Source organism: Cervus canadensis, chromosome 25 (genome assembly GCF_019320065.1).
Source record: "Cervus canadensis isolate Bull #8, Minnesota chromosome 25, ASM1932006v1, whole genome shotgun sequence".
NCBI lineage: Eukaryota > Metazoa > Chordata > Mammalia > Artiodactyla > Cervidae > Cervus > Cervus canadensis.
This window is the reverse complement of record NC_057410.1, coordinates 8,330,417-8,355,274: the sequence shown is the minus strand read 5'-3', so window position 1 is coordinate 8,355,274 and position 24,858 is coordinate 8,330,417. Positions and strand designations below refer to the sequence as shown.

Below are 24,858 nucleotides of genomic sequence, written 5' to 3'. Positions count from 1 at the left end.
TAGTCCCTTAAATCTATTTCTCACTTCCACTGTATAGTCATAAGGGATTTGATTTAGGTCATACCTGAATGGTCTAGTGGTTTCCCCTACTTTCTTCAATTTAAGTCTGAATTTGGCAATAAGGAGTTCATGATCTGAACCACAGTCAGCTCCCAGTCTTGTTTTTGCTGACTGTATAGAGCCTCTCCATCTTTGGCTGCAAGAATATAATCAATCTGATTTCTGTGTTGACCATCTGGTGATGTCCGTGTGTAGAGTCTTCTCTTGTGTTGTTGAAAGAGGGTGTTTGCTATGACCAGTGCATTCTCTTGGCAAAACTCGATTAGCCTTTGCCCTGCTTCATTCCGTACTCCAAGGCCAAATTTGCCTGTTACTCCAGGTGTTTCCTGACGTCCTACTTTTGCATTCCAGTCCCCTATAGTGAAAAAGACATCTTTTTTGGGTGTTAATTTTATAAGGTCTTGTAGGTGTTCATAGAACCGTTCAACTTCAGCTTCTTCAGCGTTACTGGTTGGGGCATAGGCTTGGATTACCATGATATTGAATGGTTTGCCTTGGAAATGAACAGACTATCAAGTGCCAGCCAAAACCTCAAATTTTAGACTTGTGTACCAAGCTATCTCTTCAAAATGAGAGTGGATTTTAAAGATTTCAAAACATAAAATCAAAAGAAACTTCCAAAATGTCCCAAATCACTGTCTTCCTAAAACTCCCCTAAATAAACTTCCAATTTACGCTGACATATAAACATACTCTTTACCAAGTATGTTTACATACATTTCTAATTTGTGACTCAAAACCACCTTTTCAAGTTTGTAGTCCCACTTTACAGATTTTAAAACTGAGAACTGAAAAGAGCAGATTTACCCAATGTTGTGCTCCTAATTTGGTAAAAGCGATGGCAGGAAGCAGAGTCTTGGTTTCTTAACTTTTAACCTAGAAACTATTCTCACTGCATCACAAAATGCTCTACATGGACAATTCGTGCCATTTCCAATTCTAGACAAAAGGCTGAGACCCAGAGCTTGAGAGATTTACTCAACTGACACTTGATCTAGAAGGACAGTCTAAAGTGCCTTTTCCTTCAACTGAACTGACCTAAATACAATCTTTGGAGAGAAAATGGAAAATAACGCACGTATAGACATAAATTCTTAAATTATCTGGGCAAAGAGGAAAGAAAGAGTCTAGAAAGTTAAATGGCTTTCATAGTAAAGAGACTGTGTTTCCCTTTATTCCCTTTAGAGCAAAGGAGCCTGGAGACTTTGATTACCAGCGAACATATGGAGAGTGTCAACTTTCAAAGCACAGCTGGATTAGAGTAATTTGGAGGTGGAAGGGGTGAAAATGAGTCTGGGAGGTGATAAAGTTTAAAAAAAAAAAGTGTATATCCTCCCACCTCTGAAAATTACAGACCCAAATAATGAGTGTTACAAGAAAGTTATACTGTAGACTAACTCTGGGTTCATTTCTGACAATTCAAAAACACCCTGCCTCCACAGGACCACCTCTCCTCCCATGACAGGCAGACACACACATTCCCTCTCCCCTCCCACCCCTCCTCCTCCGCAGTCAGTGGCAGAGTCACTGGACCAGAGCGAAAACAGGACCAGCTGGTCTGCAGAGTTTAAAGCAGGAACGAACAATCACTTACCTCTCCAATTTCATGTTCGCGAAGAACAAAACTGAGTGTGTCTGTTCTGGGACCTGCTACCAGACGCAGGTAGAGTGGATGTTCCCGGTCCGAGAGCTTGCAGGCGTAGACTGGTGAGAACGAGACGCATGTCACAAATACTGTAACACGACATCATTGCCCTCCCCATCCCCAGATCAACGCAACAGTGTGATTACCTCAGCCACCTGGGCACCACCCTGCTCATCTTGTCACCAATGAATAGCCCACAGTGGAATGAATTCTATACTATTTCCATTCTATCTGCATAATGTAAACTGGGCCTTGATTTAAAAAGGAAATCATTCTTGAGAATGAATTTAAATGAGTATCACTCTCAAAATGGGCTTATAATTAATCCCGTTCCTCCTTTTAGAAAGCAAGATAAACCTAAAACAGGATCTGCAATCCCTGCAACAATAAAAATATACCTTCCCAAGAACATGAAATCAGAACTCTAGAAGCAAATTTTCCTACAGATTAATTTAGATTCAGCAGGCACAAACAAAGCAGTCTGTCTGAACGCAAGCTCTGCATACACACACACACATACACACACACTCTCTCTCTCTCTCTCTCTGCCCCCCCCCCCCCACCTTGTAGGGTTGAAAGATTTGCCTTGTGGGTAATATGTCGGTAGGATGCTATTACAGTTGGATTATGCAGCTAAAGACCAGGTGGGGCACGCAAAGAAGGTGGCAAGACAATATGCCATCTGAATTGATCTGTATTATTTTCTCCCTTTCGGAGACCACTGCATTATACATTATATATACATCTCCCCTGGAAATGTAAACTTCCCCCCACTCTGAGCCTGTGGCTTCTGAAGGAGGGGAACCTCGGCCTATTCAGCCCTGTATTCTACAGGCTCGGCCCACAGTACGTGTTGAAGAACCGTGAACATACTCAGCATCTAGCTGGGTTTAACCCCAGGCAACCAAGGGACTTTCCCATCATGCCAAGGTGAGTGGGTTTTCTGCCACACAGCTGCTATAGGCTCAACCCAGAAAAACTAGGGAAAGCACAAAATTCACATATATACACCATTTTCAAATCAGCACTTAGTGAATCACTAAATCCCTGTTGTCCACCATCAGTATCCATTTCTGTTCAACGATGACCTGACCTGGAATATCTTATTCAGTAATTTAAGATTCTTTTTAATCCACTGATGGTGGGTATTAAGTTCAGACAGGTAGAACTCAGATCAAAATGTTATTCATCCACTGCATGTGCCTCTGGGGGGGGTGGAGGGTGGGGGGGGCAGGGTGCCAACCCATCCCAGGGTCACACCTAGCATGAGACAGGCTAAGGGACTGTGCCATGGACAGAAGCCTGCAAGTTGACCAATCACATCCAACGTCAATGTGCTACTGAAAACTTAAGCACAAAGGCATTCTTCTTTGTGCTGGGTGGGGTGGTGGGGGCGGGGGGAGGGAGGCTATCCCATAAATCCTCCATAAATACCCATCACATACTTCACATACAGATACCTCTGGGCTCTCAGACCGAGAGCTGTCCACCTGAAAAACACAGCCAGCCAGGATGCAGTCACCATTCATTCCAGAATACGTCCCCGGGCTCTGACATAAGTGACACAGGTACACCCACCAGTCTTCCACGAATGAGGTCAAAAGACAGAAACAAAAGCAGGGACCATTTTCATTTTAAGCATGGTACCTTGATCTTCCCGGTGACACCGCTTATAAAGTGCAAACTTGGTAGGGCTCTCGGTCACAAGAAACTTCTTAAGCAGGGCCTCAATCACTTCGCCAACAGTGTTCGTGCTGCTGATGTGAAGGGTGTTCATACAGCCATTGCTACTGGGAGCGGGTTTTCCAGCAGTCTGTGAAGGTTTGCAGAGTTCCATCTGTACTTTAATGAAGCCAGTGTAAATCCCATTTGAATTCTGAGGCAGGAAGAGGAACACACACATGAGCTGGGCATTTTAGGGCAGGAGCGTATCAAAACAACAACAGAAAAGGAAGGTGAAACACTCCCTCCCTTGTTCTCTTCTTTTATGGCTCTGGGGCAGAGGCTCACTCAAGACGGCCCCTCAGGAGATGACCTCGGAAAGGTTAACACACTCCAGGAGAGGGCTTCTCAGGCAAGGTCTGCAGGGCAGATGTGGGGACCAAAGCCTGCAAAGCTGCATGTGAAAGGTCGGGGCCCACGGGTGAGCCTCCCATCCCCTGGCACAGATGCTGGCCAAACCACAGGCTTGTTAAAGCTTGGGGCCATGTGCAGGCTAACTGCTCAAAGGAAACAACGTCTCCAACTGATGACCAGCTATTACACGAAAAAGGAAAGTCACAATTAGGACTCTGAAATACTCAAGTAACAAGGAGCAGACGGGAAGAAAACAAGCTATTTTCATTCCTAGTGGCTAGCTTATGTACCAGACATTACCAACTTTGCTTAAACTATTTTATATAGTGTAGGATCCCCCCCTAGCGTGGGATACACAATGAGGCACTTCAGACACCTCAAGCAGCAATATTTTTACAACAAATTAAAGTTACAATGTAAACCATAGACATTATTATACAAACACTTGTGTTTTCTTTTGTTTTTTTTGTTTGGCCAGGCCATGCAGCATGCAGGGTCCTAATACCCTAACCAGGGCCTCCTGCAGTGGAGTCTTAACCACTGGACCACAGGGGAAATCCCCTGCACTTATCTTAATTGGTGGTAGAATATTTTAGTTGCTAAAAATAGTTATAATGGTTGGTCTTCACTTTTAACTTCTAGTATATTCAGAAAAAAACAAACATTGTAATGCTTTATTTAAATGAGCCTTCAGGTTAAGTTATATATAAATGACAGTTGACACAGAACATGAAAAATCTCCTTTATGGGCCATTGTTTTTCTTCCTTTCCACAAGATCAATTTATAATACTAATTCACTCATTATTCTTGTGGAAAGTATTATACAACATTTCACTTTTTCTTTTTAATCTTTGAAATGACATGGAAATTTGCATCTGTTTTAATCTCCAAGGGGGAGAGAATGTTCTGCTTTGATAAAAACCATGTTTGAAAAAGGAGAAGTAAGACTGGTGGAATAAAGAGGAATAATCTTGAGATTATCTGCTGTCCCCCTTTTTGGGTGGAATCCCACCAGATAGGGATCCTTTCTCACAAGGGTTTATATTTAAAAGCTCCTCCCCAAGGGTCACAGAATTCAGTCGGACCTGTTCTAACCAGGTCGTCCCATCCTTTGCTGAACTCTTGTCAGTCCAGGGTCACTAGACGGCCAGGCAGGGCTTCAAGGGCCCTGGACACTGGCCCCGAGGAGTGGCAGGTGCCTCGAGGAAGGTCACCACGGGCGGGGCAAGGCCAGGCCGGCCAGAGGAACCCGCAGCGGGCTCTGCTGTGGGCTTCCCTCCTGTGTCACCAAGCCTGGGCTTTGCCCTCCTACACCCTTGCTCCCCTCTGAGCTTCGGACAGCTCCAGCACAAAGCTGTAGAAAAGGCAAAGTTGAAACAACAGTGTAGGAAGCTGAGTGTTACTAATACATGCTCCGTCTTACACCCACAACCAGCTGAGAAAACTCCGAGCTCAACTATATCCCAATCCGTGGTCACAAAATCCTTTCCCTGACACTTCCAGATTTATTTGCATAAGGTAAAACTTATCTAAGGCCTTGTTAGGATCTGAATTACCGCCCCTGTGTTAAACAGGCAAGGATCACACTCAGTGCTGAGAACCCTTTGGTGGTCATAACATCTTTCAAAATAAAATTTTAGGAAGTGTTGACTGATTTTGAGATAAAGCTACTTCAAAATACAGCTTTCATTTGAAAGATGCAGAAATATCTGGTTTTCTGGTCCTATGTACTTTAATCTTTAAATTTCTGCAAGCGTGATTCAGAGATTTTAAAACATACAGACTGTGGTACCAACAACTTCTAGTTGTCCTTTGACATTGTCAAGCTAAACAGTATTATTAGCATGGGTACTCACCAAGGTCATCTTCAACTTGTCTGTGACTGCTAAGTTGTATTTATGAACTTTCTCTTTGATTTCCTCTTTGCTGAGGTAATTGTGGGTTTCCTTCTCTTTCTCCGCATCCTAGAAGAAAAATATGCCAAACCATCCATGAGCAATCACAGAAAAAATGAAGAAAAGCCAGGATTCTTTTCACATGCCGCATAACGACAGCTATGGAGCACTTTACCTTCTCACACACACACACACACATCTTATGAACTTTACGATTTTTATAGCTTTACAGTCTTTATCAGCAGAAAGTATGGTAGTTAATAAGTGTTAAACTGGCACTGATCACTTACCTGTCAAATTCCACACAACTGCCAGAAGGTAATTTAATCTTCCAAACAAAGATACAAGTAGCCAGACTTCCTGGACCCACCCACTCTCAACCCCCACCCCTCCGGTCTCTCCCCACACTCTGCAGGGGAGGATTTTAGTGAAATCCTCTCTTGACTGTGAAAAATTCACCAACTGTTTTGTCTAAAAAGCTCAACCAGTGCATGACGTCATGTGACAGCTGATGTCAATCACCGATGGCCACACTCCAGAGTCCTGTGGCCCCTGAAGCCAGGCACGCCAGGCAACTGACTTATCCGGCGTTTGCTTCTCCCAACAACCTAACCAAGCAGGCATTTTTACTTCCGTCTCTAGATGAGATCAAGTTCTAAGAAGTAAACTAATCTCCCAATAAAAACTGCTCTGTAGAAGTGTTGGCACTTACCTGAAAAACCTGATCCAAAAGCCCACCCACCCTCAGTAACCCCAAGTACTTGCACCTGGGGTCCTCATTTTAATCTTCGTCAGCATCTCCCCGTTACAGAGACACGGAGGCTAACAGAGGTCAAGTGGCTTGCCGGGGACAACCCAATTGGTTAAGATACCAAGCTCGATTTTAAGCCAGGTCCCCTGTGTTGTTTCCACTAAATTGAATAGGCTCCCACCATTCCTGTGTGAGTGTTTGAAAACTTAAAGAAAGGCTGCATAATCAGATTCAAACCTGAAAAATAAACTCAAAAAAGAAGAAGGGTCCCAATAACCTTCAAAATAGAGAGAAGACTGGATGATTTAATAACCCCCTAAATAAAACCTTTAAAAAGTACCTCTTTTCCAGCCAGATACATCACCCCATCCTCGCAGCTGCAGGCTATCGGAGTAGGCATTTGCTCCCACCAGGCACTGGGAGCTAGTGTGATGAACACAGCCCCACCAGCGAGGAAAGAACTTGCATGCAGGAGCACTTTAAGGGCAGCAAATCCATTCAGGTCTCACGTTCCTTGACTGGAGACCCAGAGAGGGCTGTGCTGACTCTAAGTCATCTCAGGAACTTTTCGATTCCAGTCCCGTCCCAGTGAGGTCTGACGGGTCAGTGCTGGGAGGCCAGCGTGGTCACTGCCCAGCTTCGGAAGCAAACCTCAAGTCCCTTGGGGAGCATTCTATCTACCAGTGTCAAGTCCCAGAGCAATCTTATTTTTGGTGTCAATGGTTAGGGGAGGAAAAAGCTGTAGATTAAAGTAACTTTTCAAAAAAAAATAAATAAATAAATAAAGTAACTTTTCAGGAGCTTCAGTGACTATTTCTAAGGAAATTTAAAACATGTCTCTCACATCTCTCTGCCTGACCCACTCTTTCCAGTCCACAATTAGCCAGCTCCAGGTCATGGCTGGAGCAGAAAATGAGAGTCTTACAGCATTCATTATTCACTATGAACTATCCAAAGACTCTTCAAAGCACACCCTAAAAAGTATACAATAAGAGGGGGGAGGGATAAACCAGGAATTTGGGATTCACAGATATACACTACTAAATATTAAAGATAAACAACAAGGACCTACTGTATAGTACAGGGTACTATATTCAATATCTTCTAACAACTTATAATGGAAAAGAACCTGAAGAAGAATCTATCGGAAACAGAACCACTTTCCTGTACATCTGAAACACAGTAAGTCAACTACACCTCAATTGGAAAAAAAAAAAGAGAAAATAATTATAAGATATAATACAAGGTACTTCCCTGGACATCCAAGGGTTAAGACTGCATTTCCATTACTGGGGATGAGCATTCAATCCCTGGTTGGGAATCCCAACTAAGATCCCACATGCCACACACTGCAGCCAAAAAAAAGGTTTCATTAAACAAAAAAAATATATATGTAACATTTTTAAAACAAAAATGAGAAATGAGAGACTTTCCATTTCATGGGTGTGGGATGTGATGTTGGCAGGGCAAAGGGTGCTGGGAAAGTGCCCCATTCCAGCCAGACCTGGGACTCGGCCAGGTCACCGAAACTCATGCTGAGCCCTGGGCTACTAACCCGAGTCTGCTCTCTCTCTTATCAGATAAGAAATGATACTGGAGTCGACATCTCCCAAGTGTTTCCCTGCTTTCGGTTGCAAAAATGTGCTTCCACTACTGCGACCAATGGGACAGGATGGCTCCACTCAAGGAATCAAGGAAACCAAAGGCTCACCATTAAAAATACACAAAAATAGTACGCTGTCTGAACACTGGCGCGTACATGCGCTCTAGGGGCTTACTACTTGAAGAAAGAAGAAAAGGAGAAAGGCTGAGGGGAGTGCAGGAGAGCAATGGGCAGGTAGCCAGAGCATTTCGGTCAGCCCTTGATCACAGGTTTTGCTGATAACACTGGGCTTGGCACCCATCTTGAGGCCTCCTCGGGTCAGCATTCCCAGGAGCTTCAGTCAAAGGAGCAGGCCAGTCTGGGAAGAGAAACTTGCCCTGGGTCATCCACACATGCATAACTGAGACAGGCCTGTGTAAACCACTCAGCCGACTTCCTCAGAGATTAAAAACCCAGCAAACCATAGGAAGCAACAACAGAAAAGAACTGGATCCAAAGATCTCCAAGATCTCTTCCAAACCTAAAATCTCATTATTAAAAGATCAGCTGCAAAGCAAAGCCCAGAGAAGCAATTAAACCCTAAAGGGCTGTGAGCCTGTATTTTCGTTAAATACCTATGAAAAGAAAGTGAAAGCGAAGTCGCTCAGTCGTGTCTGACTCTTTGCGACCCCAAGGACTATAGCCTACCAGGCTCCTCTGTCCACGGGATTTTCCAGGCAAGAATACTGGAGTGGGTTGCCAGTTCCTTCTCCAGGAGATCTTCCCGACCCAGGGATTAAACCCAGGTCTCCCACATTGTAGGCAGACGCTTTACCATCTGAGCCACCAGGGAAGTCCTTAAATACCTATATATACTTGTAAATCAAGTATAATTGATTTACCATATTATGATAGTTTAAGGTATATAACATAGTAGGCTTCCAGCTGGTGCTAGTGGTAGAGAACCTGCCTGCCAATGCAGGAGACACAGAAAACTCGGGTTCGATCCCTGGTTCAGGAAGATCCCCTGGAGGAGGGCATGGCAAGCCACTCCAATATTCTTGCCTGGAGAATCCCTTGGACAGGGGAGCCTGGCGGGTTACAGTTTATAGGGTCGCAAAGAGTTGGACACGACTGAAGCGACTTTGACATGTAACATCCTGTTTGTTTCAGGCATACAATATAATGATTTTATATGTACATAAAAATGGTCACCAAAGTAAGTTCAGTTTACATTCATCACCACCCAGAGTTAATTTTTTTTTTCCTTCTGATAAGAATGTCTAAGATCTACACTCTTCTTCTGTGATCTTGCATTTTTCAGTCAACTGAGGCGGCAACTGTTCACCAAGGCCTAGTCACTCAGCAAATATTTTCTGAACAGAAGCTGTGGGCCAGGCATGCCCCGTGTGGGGACGTCACACAGCACCTCCACCTTCATGGCACTTCCTGTCCGACACAGGTGTGAGTGAGGCATGCCAGAGAAAAAGAGACTTCCAGCAGGTTAACTAAGCTCAGTTTCTCTGAGGAGAGGAGTCTGGCAGCCAAGGGAGAGGCCTAGGAACCATACCTGAGGCCCTGGAGCGGAGGACACTGGTTTCTCTTAGTGTCGGAACTGGAGAAAGTCTCCTGATTTGGGAAACTTCCAGACTGTTTAACCCTTTAAAAGAGGACACCCTGGCCCTTCCTCTCACACCAGGAAGAATCCTCCTGCGTGTCCTCCAAACACAATGCATGCCTACAGGCTTCCCTGGTGGTTCAGATGGTAAAGAATCTGCCTGCAAATGCAAGAGACCTAGGTTTGATCCCTGGTTCGGGAAGATCCCCTGGAGAGAAGGGCATGGCAACCCACTCTGGTATCCTCGCCTGGAGAATGCCATGGACAGAGGAGCCTGGCGAGTTACAGCCCATGGGGTCTCAAAGAGTCGGGCACCAGTGAGCTCCTAACACTGCTACTACACTAGCAGGACAGAGCCCAGAAGGGAGAAAGCTGATTCCGTGAGTACAAAGGCAAGGAGAAGGTTAAAAAAAACAAACCACGTGGCGGGCGTGGGACAGAGAGCACGGAGCATAAACATTCATCTGCAATTGCATGGCGAGGAGGAAATGGCATGGTGGCCCGAGTCTCTGAAGGCATCCGCTATTGTTCTTGGCAGCAGGGGAGGGTATGGTGCCAAGCCTGAGAGTGTCTGGGAAGTTACCAGTCAGCTTTTTTATAAGCCACTTTTCTTTTACATTCCCCAAACCCTCCAGTTTCTCAAAGGGCAAGCTCTTCCATGCAAAACCATAAACCCTAGGCTCTTTGCTCACGTTTACACCTAGCAATCTCTGGAAGGCTGCTCTTGGGTTTGCCTCAGTTCCTGGGTGAGGTCACGTTGCTGTTTTTACACCGGTGAACTTTCATAAGGGGCACGCCCTACCTCCCAGACACACAGGAATCCCAGGCAGCGTGGCTCAGACTGTGTGAAGGGAGCGTGGCCCGGCTCCAGGCTGGAGGGGCTCACAACCCCACTCTCCAAGAATATAGAGACCCCTGCAAACCTGGACACTGCTTACACCCTTCCTGCCATTTTTTTGTAATTCTGAAATCATATCACAATTAAAGTTTTTTTCTTCCACTATGAGGGGGGAGCAGGGAGAAAGGGAGAGAGACGGGAGGGCAGAGGGAGGAGGAAAGAAGATGAATATGGCCCTATTGCTCCCTCTGTCTGAGCCTAGTGAAGGCAGGTGGTCTAAGGCTTAGGCATACTTAGATCTGAATCACGGCTCTGCCGCATTCCAGCTGTGTGACCGAAGGTGAGTTATTTAACCTGAGCCTCAGTTTTCTCATCATTTTAAAATGTACAGAACAATATGAACTTTATAGAACTGTTATGAAAATAACAGCCATGTCTGACTCTTTGTGACCCATAGACAATACAACCCATTAATCAACAACTACTTATTACATGCCTACTGCTGCCCAGCTCTGCACCAAGCACTTAAAGCCGGGAGAGCCCACTCTGGTCCCAGTCTTCCTGCCTCTTCTTGGTTTTCAGCTCAGTCAAGTCTGTCTTACTCCCTGCCCCATCCCCTTGCATGTGCGACATTGTTTTGTTTGCATCACAGACCTCTCCTAGAAACAAAACAATAGACTCTTTAAAAAATGCAAATAGCACAGATTCCTAGATGGAGTAGACAGTACAGATCTGCATCATGCCATGACAGGAGTGAAGAGTGTCATCACCTCCCCACTGGTGGTCCTGCGGCTCTCATGGGGAGCAGCTCTGACCAGTTTGGGGTCCAGCTTCTCTCAGTGGAGGATAAACTTATCAAGTCAACAGGTGCCTTCTCTAAGTGAGATTCCATTCCAAACTCATGAATTCCTACTTTTCATCTCCTCTCCAGCTGAAGAAACAGGCAGTGACCTACTGATGTCCCTAAAAGACTGGGATGCTGGGCACAATTACAGCTGGAAAAGGTGCCAGTCTTGTACTGTGTAGGGGATAAAACACCAAACACCCTCCTTCCTAAAACTACACTTCCCTGGACCAGTTGGCCATGCTGCAGATGGAATTCACAGATAGCTTAAGAGAAATGTAGTCTAGGTAAAGACTTCACACGTCTTCCTTCCAGGTTCTGTTCCAACAAAGACATCATATAAAGTATTGTGGACCTAAGCAAAATAGAAAAATCTCCTCCAGGAGAGATTCTTCTACTGCAATCAAGGAGGAACCCATAAGCAAACCAAAGCAAGTCTGCACATAAAAGCACAGGATGAAGCAGTGATTTCCAGGAACTTGTGAGCAAGCCATTTGTGGGGCTCAAAAGACACTTTCAAAAAAAAACAAAAAACAAAACAAAACTTTCAGCAAGTCAGGTGCGATGCTCCTGAATTGTATTTTAAAACACTAGGTTAGCAGGTAGGAAAACACTGTCCCGAGATGTCCTTTTTACATGAGCAAAGCGGAAATCCTGTGATGAATACAGAAACGCTGTCACACAAAGCTAAGCCTGCAAAGTCCCAAGAGGGTCAACTCAGGAGCTGCAGGAGCCTGACGTTCGATCCCTGGGTCCAGGAGATCCCCTGCAGGAGGAAATGGCAACCCACTCCCGTGTTCTTGCCTGGAAAGTCCCATGGGCAGAGGTCCCTGGCAGGCTACGGTCCAAAGGGCTGCAAAGAGTAGGGCACAACTGAGCAGACACACAAAATGCCTTGCTCAACCCTGATGAATGATCTCAAGAAAGTCCGTGGGGGACAGCTTCATATTTACAGTCAACGTCTGTCAGACATTCCTCGCTTGCAGTACCACAACCTCTAAGTGTTAAAGTAGGCAGAGGTGTTGCGGGAACTCGGAAAGTTCCATCCAACAGCATGATCTGAAATGATGGAAATGTTCTATATCTGCATTGTCCAAAATAGAACAAGCCACACATGGCACCTGAGAGTTTGAAATGGGGAACTGACTTTTAAATTTTATTTCATTTAAAATAATTTAAGTATACACAGCCCCAGGCAGCCAGTGGAACTCCAGTGGACAGTGTGAAGCTGAACTGCGATGTGGGCAGGTGTGATGAACGAAGGAGGAAAACCCACAAGAAAGCAAAGCAAAATACATTACGGTAAAAAGACAATTGTTCTGGAATAGTGAAAGTGTTACTCACTCAGTCGTGTCCAACTCTTTCTGACCCCATGGACTGTAGTCCACCAGGTTCGTCTGTCCATGGGACTTCCCAGGCAAGAATACTGGAGTGGGTAGCCATTCCCTTCTCCAGGGAATCTCCCCAAATCAGGGATCAAACCCGGGTCTCCTGCATTGCAGGCAGATTCTGGAGTAAGGAAGAGTCTATTCCTGAAGGAAAGAACCAGAACACTTGCTTCTGGAATGTTGGGTGCTGCTGGCTTTTGTTTTCTGTTTGTCTGTTTTGTTTATTTGGGTTTTTTGGCCGCGGATGGGGCAGGCGGGATCTTGGTTCTTAGCTCCCCAACCAGGGATGGAACCTGTACCCCCTGCAGTGGAAGCACAGAGTCTTCAGCTCTGGAGCACCAGGGAAGTCCCAGGGGCTGTTCTGACCTTAAAAGCACAGCGTGCTGCTTGCTGCCTCATTCTCATGACACGAGGGTTGACGGGTGCCATGGCGAGGGATGTCTGGCCATGGCATACTGATCCATTCTGGCCACTCTCAGGTGGTATCCCTTACCACACAGGAAGATTTTTTTTTTTTTTTAGTGGCAGGATATAGAGCTAGGACTCTATTTCCATTTATATGAGGATTCAGGGACTTGTCTTGCCCAAATTTAGTTCAGTTTGTAGTCTATGCAGCCATCTGTTTGCTGCTCCAAAAGCAAAGAAAAAGGAAGCAGGGATGTAAAAGCCCCCTCAACTTCCTTGGTTCAAGAGATGCGTCACCATTGTCTTAAGGCGGGAAAAGTAAATGGACCAAGTGGAGGGCAGCCGAGGGAGCAAGGGCAACCCACAAAACACTGTCAAACAGTAGCTAATCCTCCAAGATGTCCTGTGGACAGCAAGGGCCGTCCCCCTCCTCCTCCACTAGCGCCCTCACTGATTCCCAAAGACCTTCAGAATGCTGAAGTCTCTGAGGAGTCCTGCAGGTGAGAAACCGGCATGTGTCCGCACACAGCAAGGAGACTTGAAGAGGACAGATCTTTAATAATGTTTTAAGTGTGACATTCGTTAATCATGAGCAAATGGGTACATTATACAGGAACAGATATTTCTTTTCTCGTCCATTATTCACTGAGCGGCTAGATTGTGTATTCATCTGAGGATATTCGCTTACCCAAACCACATCTGCTGAACTCGACAATTTCAAACCACCTCTTTGTCCCCAAGGCTACTTGTTAAACAACAAAGAGTACAGAAGAAGGGAATCGAGATGGGTATTTTAGAGGACTTCTGGAAAAAAAAAAAAGTAGGGGGTGGCAAAACCCGAACTGGGCAGCAGCCTTATAAGGATAATACTGTACTAGCTTCTCTCACACGCACGTGTCAAAGACAGACACGGATAGATCAAAGTGTGCCTTCTATAGGTCAGCCTCACCCCTGACCACTACACCACCTACCCCCCATGAGTGCCTCCCACTCCCAGCCCTCACCCTGTGACCCTCCTATCAAGGCCACCCCACCCAGGAAGCCATTCTAACCACAGCAGCCTCAGGAACCCCTGCACCACCCCATCAATTCAGATTTCTCATCACAGCACCTTCTCTGGTCTGGTGTTTCCTGTGTTTTCCTCTTGCCTCCCAACAACTCATGTTTTTAAAGCTTTCGCTCCCGGAGCTGTCACGAGCCGGATGCTGAGCACCAACGAGGAGGCTCCCTCCCTTTTCAGCTGATTCTGTCTGGTCCCAGAGCCCACAGCTACAAGACCACATTGAAAACCCACCCTCTTTTGTACATCTTATCAATCTGCATCAAGTTTTGTTTGCTTCTCAAAATGGAATGCATCTGCTCAGGCACACAAAAGGCCTTTCTGGTACCAGATACAAAGTCTGATACACTTCTGTTATCCATCTGCACCATCAAAGAAGACTTTCCTTCAAAGCATGCCCTTCCAATACCCCTGAACACCCAGGGCAGGGTGAGCAGCCCCAGGCCAGCGTGTTAATAAGATTAATTGCAGTTGTGATACACATTAAAAGCGTTTCATCTGGGCCTTCCATGACCTCGCTCTTTCAACCACCCCCCTCTCGGTTACCAGTCTGCCATACCCTATATGGTTGTACTTTTAGAACCGGGTCGCGTGCCAATCGTCAAACACTCACTCATTTGTTTGGAGCCAGAAAACAAACTTGGAGGTGGACCAGTCTCCCCAGCGTGCCCCAGCTGGAGGTCTCAACCTCAAGGCATACCAGATTACACGGTATACTTAAAAAAATCCCAGTATGACATGTTTTCAAAGGGAGTCAATTAAGATGCTATCCCTTTCTGAAAGGTGATACATTTCACAACTGGCTTAACTTTCTTTAAATTCTAAGGCAACAAAGAAAGGAGCGATTATGAGAAGACTTCAGAGCCAAGCACAACCAAATCCCGCTAATCAGCTGTGATCATTAGAAAAAGAATGTGGCCCTGCCCTGGCCCAATCCACTGGGGAGCCCTTTTCCCTGAGGTCTCCATCAGAAGGGACTCAGGTTTCCAAAAGAAGGCGTGGCCTCAAAAACTCAGTTTCTTTGATGATTAAGAGAGCACTGGATCATGGTCCCTTTCAGGAGTAACTTTTCTAAGATTGTGTACCATCTACACCACCACCCTAATCAAATACAATGCTTACAAAATCCCCTGGGCAGTAGGAAAATTAATAGGAAAAATACATACAAGAGGTGGCCAGGAAACCAAGAGGGAAAAGAGACAAGACGTTACAATGGGGAACGTGACAGAGCATCCGGCCCTAAATTTTAGATTAAAACCTGTCACTGCTCAAGGCTCTAGAGGTCATCTGACAGCCGTCCATCTCCTTCAACAGCAATTACAGTTGTGGCCACAGTCCCCTGATTGAGATCAGCCCAAGGATACCAGAGACTCTTTCAAAGGTCAGAGTTTGGAGGTCAGGTCTGGTGACCACCATATCCTTGAAACCTTTGAACCCTGGCGATAAGGGGAGGTTCCGGAGAAAGAAAATGAGCAGGCTCATTTGGAGGGGCATGAGGCATGTGGGATCTCAGCTCCCCAACCAGCGACTGAACCCGTGCCCCTTGCAATGGAAATGCAGAGTCTTGACCACTGCACACTGCACCACCAGGGAATTCCCCAGACTCGGAACAATTTTCCAACAGACTAAGTTGAAAGTCTGAAGGAGCCCATGAGGAGTTAAGCTGTTTTATATCACCCATCCTCGTATTAATTCAATCCTTGGCCTGAATTCTCCCCTCCACGCTCCACTGCACTCAAGATGGTTCTTGTGATTAAGCCTCTTCATAGCCCTTAAAAGGCACGGCTGAAGTACCCAGTGTACCAGGCCTCTTTCTTCTCTGTGTATTCTTCACGAGCAATACATGACGCCCTCCACCCTCAGAAGGACAATGGTCTGTGCAGAAGACGGGCACGCGCTCTAGAGTGCGGGCTCAGTAGTTGCAGCGCATGGGCTTACAGGCCCTGCAGCATGCGGCATCTGCCCAGACCAGGGATCAAACCCACGGTCCCTATTTGCAGGAGGATTCTTAACCACTGGACTACCAAGGGAAGTTCCAGCAATTTCTAAAGATACTCTTTTGCACAGGAATCGCTCCTTGCCCTCCTGCTTGGTTATGGATAAGCTGAGAAACATGAAAGTCATCACGAGAACCTCAAGGCTTAGGGTGAGTTGGGAGACACCAACAGAACGACCAGAAGAGGAGAGACCAGCAAGGCAGACCCCTGCCAGGAGAACAGGCAAGGGCCTGGGGACCCTGGCCCCCGCTTCCCACCCCACGAGCCCAGCCAGGGATCCCAGACACGCTGCTCGAAGGGTTCAGGCAATCCTGAAACAAACACTTGAACTTTACACTGAGAATATGAAAGTCACTCAGTCGTGTCCAACTCTTTGCAACCCCCTGGACTACACAGTTCATGGAATTCTCCAGGCCGGAATACTGGAGTGGGTTAGACTTTCCCTTCTCCAGGGGATCTTCCCCACCCACGAATTGAACCAGGGTCTCTTGCAATGTAGGTGGATTCTTTACCAACTGAGCTCTCAGGGAAGCCCTTATAGCTGCTGCTAAGTCGCTTCGGTCGTGTCCGACTCTGTGTGATCCCATAGATCGCAGCCCACCAGGCTCCCCCGTCCGTCCCTGGGATTCTCCAGGCATGAACACTGGAGGGGGTTGCCATTTCTTTCTCCAATGCATGAAAGTGAAAAGTGAAAGTGAAACTGCTCAGTCATGTCTGAACTCTTAGCGACCCCATGGACTGCAGCCTACCAGGGATCTTCCAGGCAAGGGTACTGGAGTGGGGTGCCATTGCCTTCTCCACGCCCTTATAGTGAGAACGGGGAGAAAACCTTCTCAATATACCTCCCCCATTTTGCTTCCCTATCCTCTTCTGCTCTTAGTCCAAACCCAGATGGGCAAAATTAGCCAACCTGAAGCCCTGGAAGGCTGCTGGAGGTGGCGGCAGCTGCCTCACCCAGGTCAGAACCCCCCCAACACACCCTTCACACCCGACTCAGAACTCATCTATGATGTGTTTTGAGGAATCACTCTTACCCCTACTCTGCAAATAGGAAAATGGAGGTTTGGAAGAATTCACATGGAGAGGGCATGCAGTTCGTGCAGGGGCTGAGCTCACAGTAGGTCTGTCTGACTCAAAGCCCATTCAGCCAAGAGAGGAGGAGGAGGAGGGAAGGGACGCTGGAGGAGGTGAAAGCTCATGGACAGACCATCAGGTTTGTGCATCACTGGCTTCCAGAGGGTCAGGCGGCTGATAGGAGGATGAGGTACTAACGCAACTAGCAATTACCTGCCAGGGGCACTGGTCACCTGGCTGAGTCTACAGAGAATTAGCTAAAAATCACAAACTATTTGCTCAGTGTTAGGGAAATGGCTAAATGCACTCATCTACCTTAAGAGGGGACCATACAGAAGCTCTTAACATGATGCTTACAGAGAGATATTAATGGAAGACAAAACAAAACAAAAAAAATCAGGAGAAACTGCCCAGCCAACGTAACAAACTATGTGCCTGCAGACAAGAGCAAATATTTCAAAACGTTAAGTGTTTATGTTCGGGAAGATCTGAGGCTTTAATTCTCTTTCCGTACAAAATTTCGACAAAATGTTCAAAAACTTCTCTGGTCTGTATGCCTGTTAATTGGGGTGGAAAGTGCGTTGAAATGTTAGTTGCCCCCATCGTGCTCTTTGTGACCCCATGGACTACACAGCCCGTCAGGCTCCTCCATCCATGGGATTCTTCCAGGGGTGGAGGTAGGGAGTAACATCTAGTGACGGGGAGGGGAGACGTTCATGTATTTAAAAAAAAATTTAAAAAACAGCCAAGGAAACAGTAAACACCAAGGAGCAGCCTGGCAGAGTAACTGAACAGACTTTGATGTGCCGGCCACTCCTGGCAGGCGAGCCACCCCCCCGGAAACGACTCTGACGCTGAGAACAGAAAGCATCCGGGCATCCGAGCTCACGCCTGCAGCAAACGCACTCACAGAGGCCAATGTGTGGGAGCTGCTAGAAGACAGCAAACTAGAGATCTAGGTGAAAATAAGGCACTGCGATCTGGGGGAAAAAAAGAAGGCTTCTTCTAGCTATTTAAAAAGAACAAAACCTGCTATTGCAAAGGACTGAGGAAAGGAAAGGAAAAGTAGCTTTTTAAACATCACCCTGTTAGTCGACCAATTTATAAATAAAAGCTACATTCCAGTCACCCTGGAAACTGAATAGCCATGGGCAGTGGGGGGTGATTTACAAGCAACTGGGATTTGCTTTGTTGTGCAGGAATGGTTCTGTCACTTGCAAGACCTGAGGGCTCACACGCCCTCCGGCTCCGCTTTCCTCTGAGCGACCACAGGAAGCCCAAGGCCTGGAGGAAGCGCCCTCCCACCCCACCTTTCCTCAGCGCTAGGGGTCAGCGGACTGGCCGCCCAGCCACCCCCACACCCGGAGCCGGATGGGGGAGGCGAGGGCGGGTGGGGTTGCTGCTCCGCTAGGAGGTGTGGACTATAAAGCAAAAGGATTTGAAGGGAAGAAAGAAGGGAAACTGAATTTAATCAATGTGTTGGCCTTAGGGGTCTGATACAAACAAGTGGATCAAAGTTGTGTGGACCTCACCAAACTGAAGACCTGGACAGGAAGCAAACAGCAGACACTCAGAGTGGAGAGTCAATGCCAGTATTCAACACAGGATATGAGCCGGCTCAGAGCTGCATCCTTGTCCCCACGTGGGGTACCGCCTGAAACAACAGTGTCCCCGAGGGCACAGGGGACTGCTTCATCCAGTACGTCTAAGGAAACGGGAAGACGGAGACCACACCACCTCACCATGTACAGGCTCCGGGCCAGATCCCTGGCACAAAGATGGCTTCACCTTTCCACGCCTTCACTTGGGCCGCTGATGTGTGCATCATCCCCCACCCCACCCCCAACACCGAACAAAACAAAACTCTTCAAACAGCTACTTAAAGAAAGTCCTAGAAAAGAAATGTGGATATTTAGATTTGAAAGACGTTAGCGGAATGCCCTGGAGTGGTTAGGTCCAGTGGTTAGGACTCCATGCTTTCACTGCTAAGAGTCCAGGTTCAATCCCTGATTGGGGAACTAAAATCCCACAAGCCACGCGGTCCAGCCAAAATAAAGACGTTGGCTTCCCAAAGTTAAATAGGCCACTTTCAACTCCTGACTATATATAAAGTCAATTCTAGGTATGAAGCAAGTTTTTCTAGGGTGAGTGGGACATGTATATTTCTTTCAGTTTAGGACATAAGGAAGTTAGGGACAATGTTTTTTTCCTTCTAAAACATCAAAATCCCCCAATCACTAAGTTTCCTAAGGCTCAATGCCAGATTTAAAAAAGAAAAAAAAGAACTGGAGGATTGATAAATGACCCAGTCTTGCAGGGTGATGCGTGTGATGCTCATTTAAAGAAACAGAACACTGGCCCAGCTTACTAAACATGGGTTAGAGCTCATGTGACCCTCAAAAGCCCTGAGATAGAAAGTTTAACCCCCACCGTACAGATGCATAAACCCAGGCAAAGGTCGCAGAGGTAGCATGTGGACACAAATCCTGGCCAGTTCCCAAACCATGTCCTTTCTGTGCGTACCAAATGACCTCTAGAGTCCAGGAAAAAAATCTGTTGCCAACTACCTGGGTGACTTTAAGAAAGTACATAACCTTTCCAGGTGTCATTTGCTTATCACTTAAAAGGGAGAGAAGGCATCCTCTCTCCACCCCATCAGAAGCGGGGGCAGTGAGTCTGGAAGGAGAAAGTGGGCGTGTGTGCACAGTCGGCCCCTCCCTCTGTCCTCAGTGGGGGCCAGCATCCTGGTCACAGGTCAGCCTCAGGAAAGCCCCTTGCCCACAAGGATAAGCTACATTCTCCGTATCGGCTCCAAACCAGCGGTAAAGGTAAATTTTGGTCTCTATCCTCCTCAATCCGGTCTTCTCAATTGATTCAGAACTCGGACAACTCAATGGGATGAAGTCTGGACCTGTAAAATGGGAACATGTCTAAGACAGAAATTCTATTGGCCTAAAATAGAAGTTATAACCCCCTTGTCTCAAGGAACTATGCTGTGGTTAGTCACTGGCGTCACTGACTCTTTGAGACCCCACAGACTATAGCCCTTTTCATACTGTTCATGGCGTTCTCAGTATGAAAAGGGCTATAATCCATGAGATTGCAAAAAGTTAGACACAACTCTCATTGTCTCATTGGAAGGACTGATGCTGAAGCTGAAACTCTAATACTTTGGCCACCTGATGTGAAGAACTGACTCATTGGAAAAGACCCTGATGCTGGGAGAGACTGAAGGCAGGAGGAGAAGGGGACGACAGAGGATGAGATGGTTGGATGGCATCACCGACTCGATGGACATGAGTTTGAGTAAACTCGGGGAGTTGGTGATGGACAGGGAAGCGTGTCTTGCTGCAGTCCATGGGGTCGCAAAGATTCAGACACAACTGAGCAACTGAACTGAAGTGGACTACAGCCCACCAGGCTCCTCTGTCCATGGGGACTTTCTCCAGGCAAGAACACTGGAGTGGGTTGCCATGCCCTTCTCCAGGCGAATCTTCCCAACCCAGGGATTGAACCCAGGTCTCCTGCATTGCAGGCAGATTCTTTACCTCTGAGCCACCAGGGAAGCCCCTCAAGGAACTAGCGATAGGAAATACACACACACCCCACACCCCAACGAAAAAACATTTCCAGATACTTAACAAATGGAATCTGTTTACTGAGTACACGTACTTTCATAAAAATGTCATTTCCCAATCAGAGCAGGTAAATGGTATTTTTGAAAGCACATTGTTTTAAAAACAAAACACACCTCACAACTGTCCAAAGCCATCTAGAGGGCTCAGGCAGAGGATGGACAAGTAGTAGCTGTCTCTGCCACACCCCCCTTCCAGACAAAGGGCTTCTCCCACCACATCCTGACCTTGTCAACATTTCGGAGCCACTCCCCTTGCAACTAGTTTCTCTCCCACTTTCTTTTCTGTCCCCACTTCCTTCTTGATAAGACTCTTTGTCAACACTGCCAACAAATACTTTCCTTTCTATATGCTTAGTCAATGGACCAATTTTAGCATTCAACAAACATTTGTTCAGCACCTAAATATTTGAGAGCCTACTGGTGGCTCAGACAGTAAAGAACCTGCCTGCAATGCAAGAGACCTGGGTTCAATCCCTGAGTTGGGGAAGATCCCCTGGAGAAGGGCATAGCCACCCACTCCAGTATTCTTGCCTGGAGGATTCCACTGACAGAGGAGCCTGGTGGGCTTCTGTCCATGGGTCACAAAGAACTAGCCGTGACTGAGGGACTAACACTTTCACTGAATATTTAGCCAACAGCTGTGGGAGGCACTGATGAATGACAGCAGAGCACAGGGTGTGCTCTTCAGGACAGGCTGGGTCATGAAAAGTGCTACTAGTGGAGGTTACAGCGTCAGAGCGGTCAGAAATGAGTGCAGGAGAGAAAAATCTCAGGAGGGCTTCCTGGAGGAGGTGAGATCTAAGCCAGAACCTGCCGCAGGAGTTTGGAAATTCTGCTTCCCCATAAAACATGGTATGGAGAGCTCTTAAAACCGGGGAGGAGGAGCTGGAGAATCTAACGGAAGGCTTTTTGAAAACCAGAGCGCCTAGCTCAAATCAGCTAATTTTAGACAAAGAGAAAATACTTTAGCATGCTGCTAAAGAGTATTTTTAGAGTCTGTTTCAGTTAACTACTCTGATTTCTCAGTAGTTAGAGAAAGAAGAAAAATAGATTTCAAATTTGTAAAAGTAAAAAGCTGTTTTCCCTCTTTTGGGTCCCATTTCTTTCATCCTAAAACAGAAAATACACAATTGACATTAGACATTCTATAACTAATTCCATTCAATGCCTAAATACCGTAAGTATGTGCTTAGTACTTGGGGAAGAAAGACTATGGCCTGAATTTTCTCACTGCCTATCTTGAGAAAACACTGAACAATGTAAATTCATATGAGCAATAGGCGATCAATCTGGTCAGAATGCTAAGTTTTCCTTCCATTCTCAATACCACCCAACAAGGGGCTTAAATGCATTTCAAAACCTGAGAGCAACCGTAGGTTTACCCTAGGCTCTTAAAACTTAAAAACTAGCCCAGCCTAAGACCAAACCAAATTCCAAAGCTAAGGATGGGACGTTCCAGAAAGCTCAGCTTTCATGATGCACAATGGCACCTGCTTATTTCCTGCACAAATACTTGGGGTTTTCAGCTGTATCACCCAGTGCCCTGCAGCTCCTTCTTCAGATCAGTTACTACTAATAACTCAGCCTCACTTCCCTGAAAACAACTCCCAAGAACCAGACAGATTTCCCCCTCATCCTTGCATTTCTGTAGGTCCGCAAGTCTGCAAGGAAAAAGTAACCCACTTTCAGGTGGCCATGGCTATTCTTACTAGTTCAGCACTTTCCCCATTCCTTCAACAGAGATTAATGAGAGCCAGCACTGTGCAAGGTGCTTGGGGGGAGATTCAGTGTGGGAGAAGGGACAGAGGTGGCTGGCTGTGCAGGCTGGTTTCTCTGTAACGAATTCCCACTTGGCAAATACTTACTGTGCAGTTACATGTTCAGATACTGCTTCTGGTGCAGGCCCTGCCCTCGGTGAGTTTAACCTCACCCCTGTGTGCAGGGAGTGAGCTTTACGTTTTGCAGAATCATCTCTAAACTGCGGACATGATGACATCCTACCCCTTCATACTTAAGCATGAATCTCTTAAGAATAAGGCCATTCTGCTGCATAATCAAAACATCCTTATTATCATACCTAAGAATATCAATAATTTCATATCATCATCTAGTATCAATTCCATATTCAGAGTTCCTTATTTGTCCCACAAATATCGTTTATAGCTGTTTTTGATCCAATCAAGGTTCTTATCTTGGGTTTGTCATGTCCATTTGGACTTATTTTCCTACCACTCTGAGATCAATACAACTCCTCTGCGAATTCACTAAAATGCCGGCATCCAAACAGAGAAATAAGCACAAGTATAAGCATGAGGGGAGAATGTCACATTCTAGAACTTTATATTTTTCATTTGTGGGTCACTGGAGTATGGAGGGTATTAAGAGTTCTAAATTTAATGACCGGCAACTGCTGATTCACCAGAATTCCCAGCTGCCTGATGAGCCTCAGCATCAGAAATCCCACAGGAAGAGAGAAAGTGACAGAAATCATGCACATTTCAGGGCTTCCCTGGTGGCTCAGCGGTAAGACACCCACCTGCCAATGCAGCTTCAATCCCTGATCCGGGAAGATGCCAAGGAGCAAGGAAGCACCACAACTACTGAGGCTGTGTTCGCGAGCCTGGGAGCTGCAACTGCTGAAGCCTGAGAGCTCCGGAGGCCATGCTCCAAAGGAAAAGAGGCCACCGCACGAGAAGCCTGAGCGCCGTAACTAGAGATTACCCTCTACTCATCGCAGCTAGAGAAAAAGGCCGCAGAGTAATAAAGACCCAGCGCAGCCAAAGATAAATAAATTAAAATTAGGAAAAAGAAATCAAGCACCGTTCAGCTTGATCACCAGACACCCTGGGCAGACCTATCTGTTGTGGTTTTCCTACCTATTTCCGTCCCTGCAAAACAGAGATTTCAGGCTGGACTCTCACTCCAGTGGGAACTGAGAGTAATCAGCAGTAATCCAGTTATTTCCCAGGTGAACGGATCTGTTGACAGCAAAGTAAAGTTATACACTTCCTGGGAATTTTCAGGAAAACGATGTCAATACACCAGCCCTTTAGGATTCCATTCATTCGGATTTCAAACGGCCCAGTACTTATGCATGAAACGAACAGTGGTTCCATGTGACAGCCACAGGAGGTCTGGGCTTCTGCCCTGCAAAAGGCTGAGTTGCTTCCAAATGCTATCTTATGTAAGCAACCTCCCATGACTTTTCAACTCAGATGTTATCTTAATCAATAAAAAGTGATCTTTCAAGGTAACATTTTCTTTCTTTACTTTCTAAATCTCTTAACCTCACAAGACCTCAGTTTCTTGTCAGCAAAATGAACATAACACAAATACTTGCTCTCAAGTACTCCCTGTTCCGAGTAACCAAAATAACACACACAAAGCACCTTATAATGATGACCGGTTCCCATCACCATCATTATTACTATTATTACTAGTTAGTGCTTAATTATTACATTAAGTGAAAATCTAACATTAAAATGTAATGTTTGTCAATCGGACCGTCTGACTGAGGGCTTTCAAAATCAGTGTTTTAATTGATTCCCTGGTCAGGGAACTAGATCCTACAGCTAGGAGTTCCTATCCCACAACTAAAGATCACAGATCCCAAGTGCTGCAAGTTAGACCCAGCACCGCAAAATAAACAAACACTTAAACATTTTTTAAAAACCCGTCAACCAGTCCATCCTAAAGGAGATCAGTTCTGGGTGTTCACTGGAAGGACTGATGTTGAAGCTGAAACTCCAGTACTTTGGCCTCATGCAAAGAGTTGACTCACTGGAAAAGACCCTGATGCTGGGGCAGATTGAGGGCAGGAGGAGAAGGGGACGACAGAGGATGAGATGGGTGGATGGCATCACTGACTCGATGGACATGGGTTTGGGTGAACTCCGGGAGTTGGTGATGGACAGGGAAGCCTGGCGTGCTGTGGTTCATGAGGTCGCAAAGAGTCGGACACGACTGAGCGACTGAACTGAACTGAGC

At 46.2% G+C, this 24,858-nt stretch overlaps 1 protein-coding gene across 2 annotated transcripts in view; it reads right to left on the bottom strand.

The window, feature by feature from the left end:
• RASSF3 (Ras association domain family member 3) overlaps window positions 1-24,858 on the bottom strand; it is a 76,502-nt gene that overhangs the window by 6,502 nt on the left and 45,142 nt on the right. Inside the window, exons 1-4 of one of the 2 annotated variants that reach the window (XM_043447399.1) lie at window positions 6,769-6,999; window positions 5,639-5,746; window positions 3,353-3,581; window positions 1,655-1,764 (exon numbers count right to left, since the gene is read on the bottom strand). In XM_043447399.1, coding sequence (XP_043303334.1) covers window positions 1,655-1,764; window positions 3,353-3,581; window positions 5,639-5,746; window positions 6,769-6,828 — 507 coding nt within the window. In that variant the 5' untranslated portion in view covers window positions 6,829-6,999. Of the gene's footprint in view, window positions 1-1,654; window positions 1,765-3,352; window positions 3,582-5,638; window positions 5,747-6,768; window positions 7,000-24,858 lie in introns of those variants that run through there. The other variant, XM_043447398.1, reaches the window with a different exon arrangement.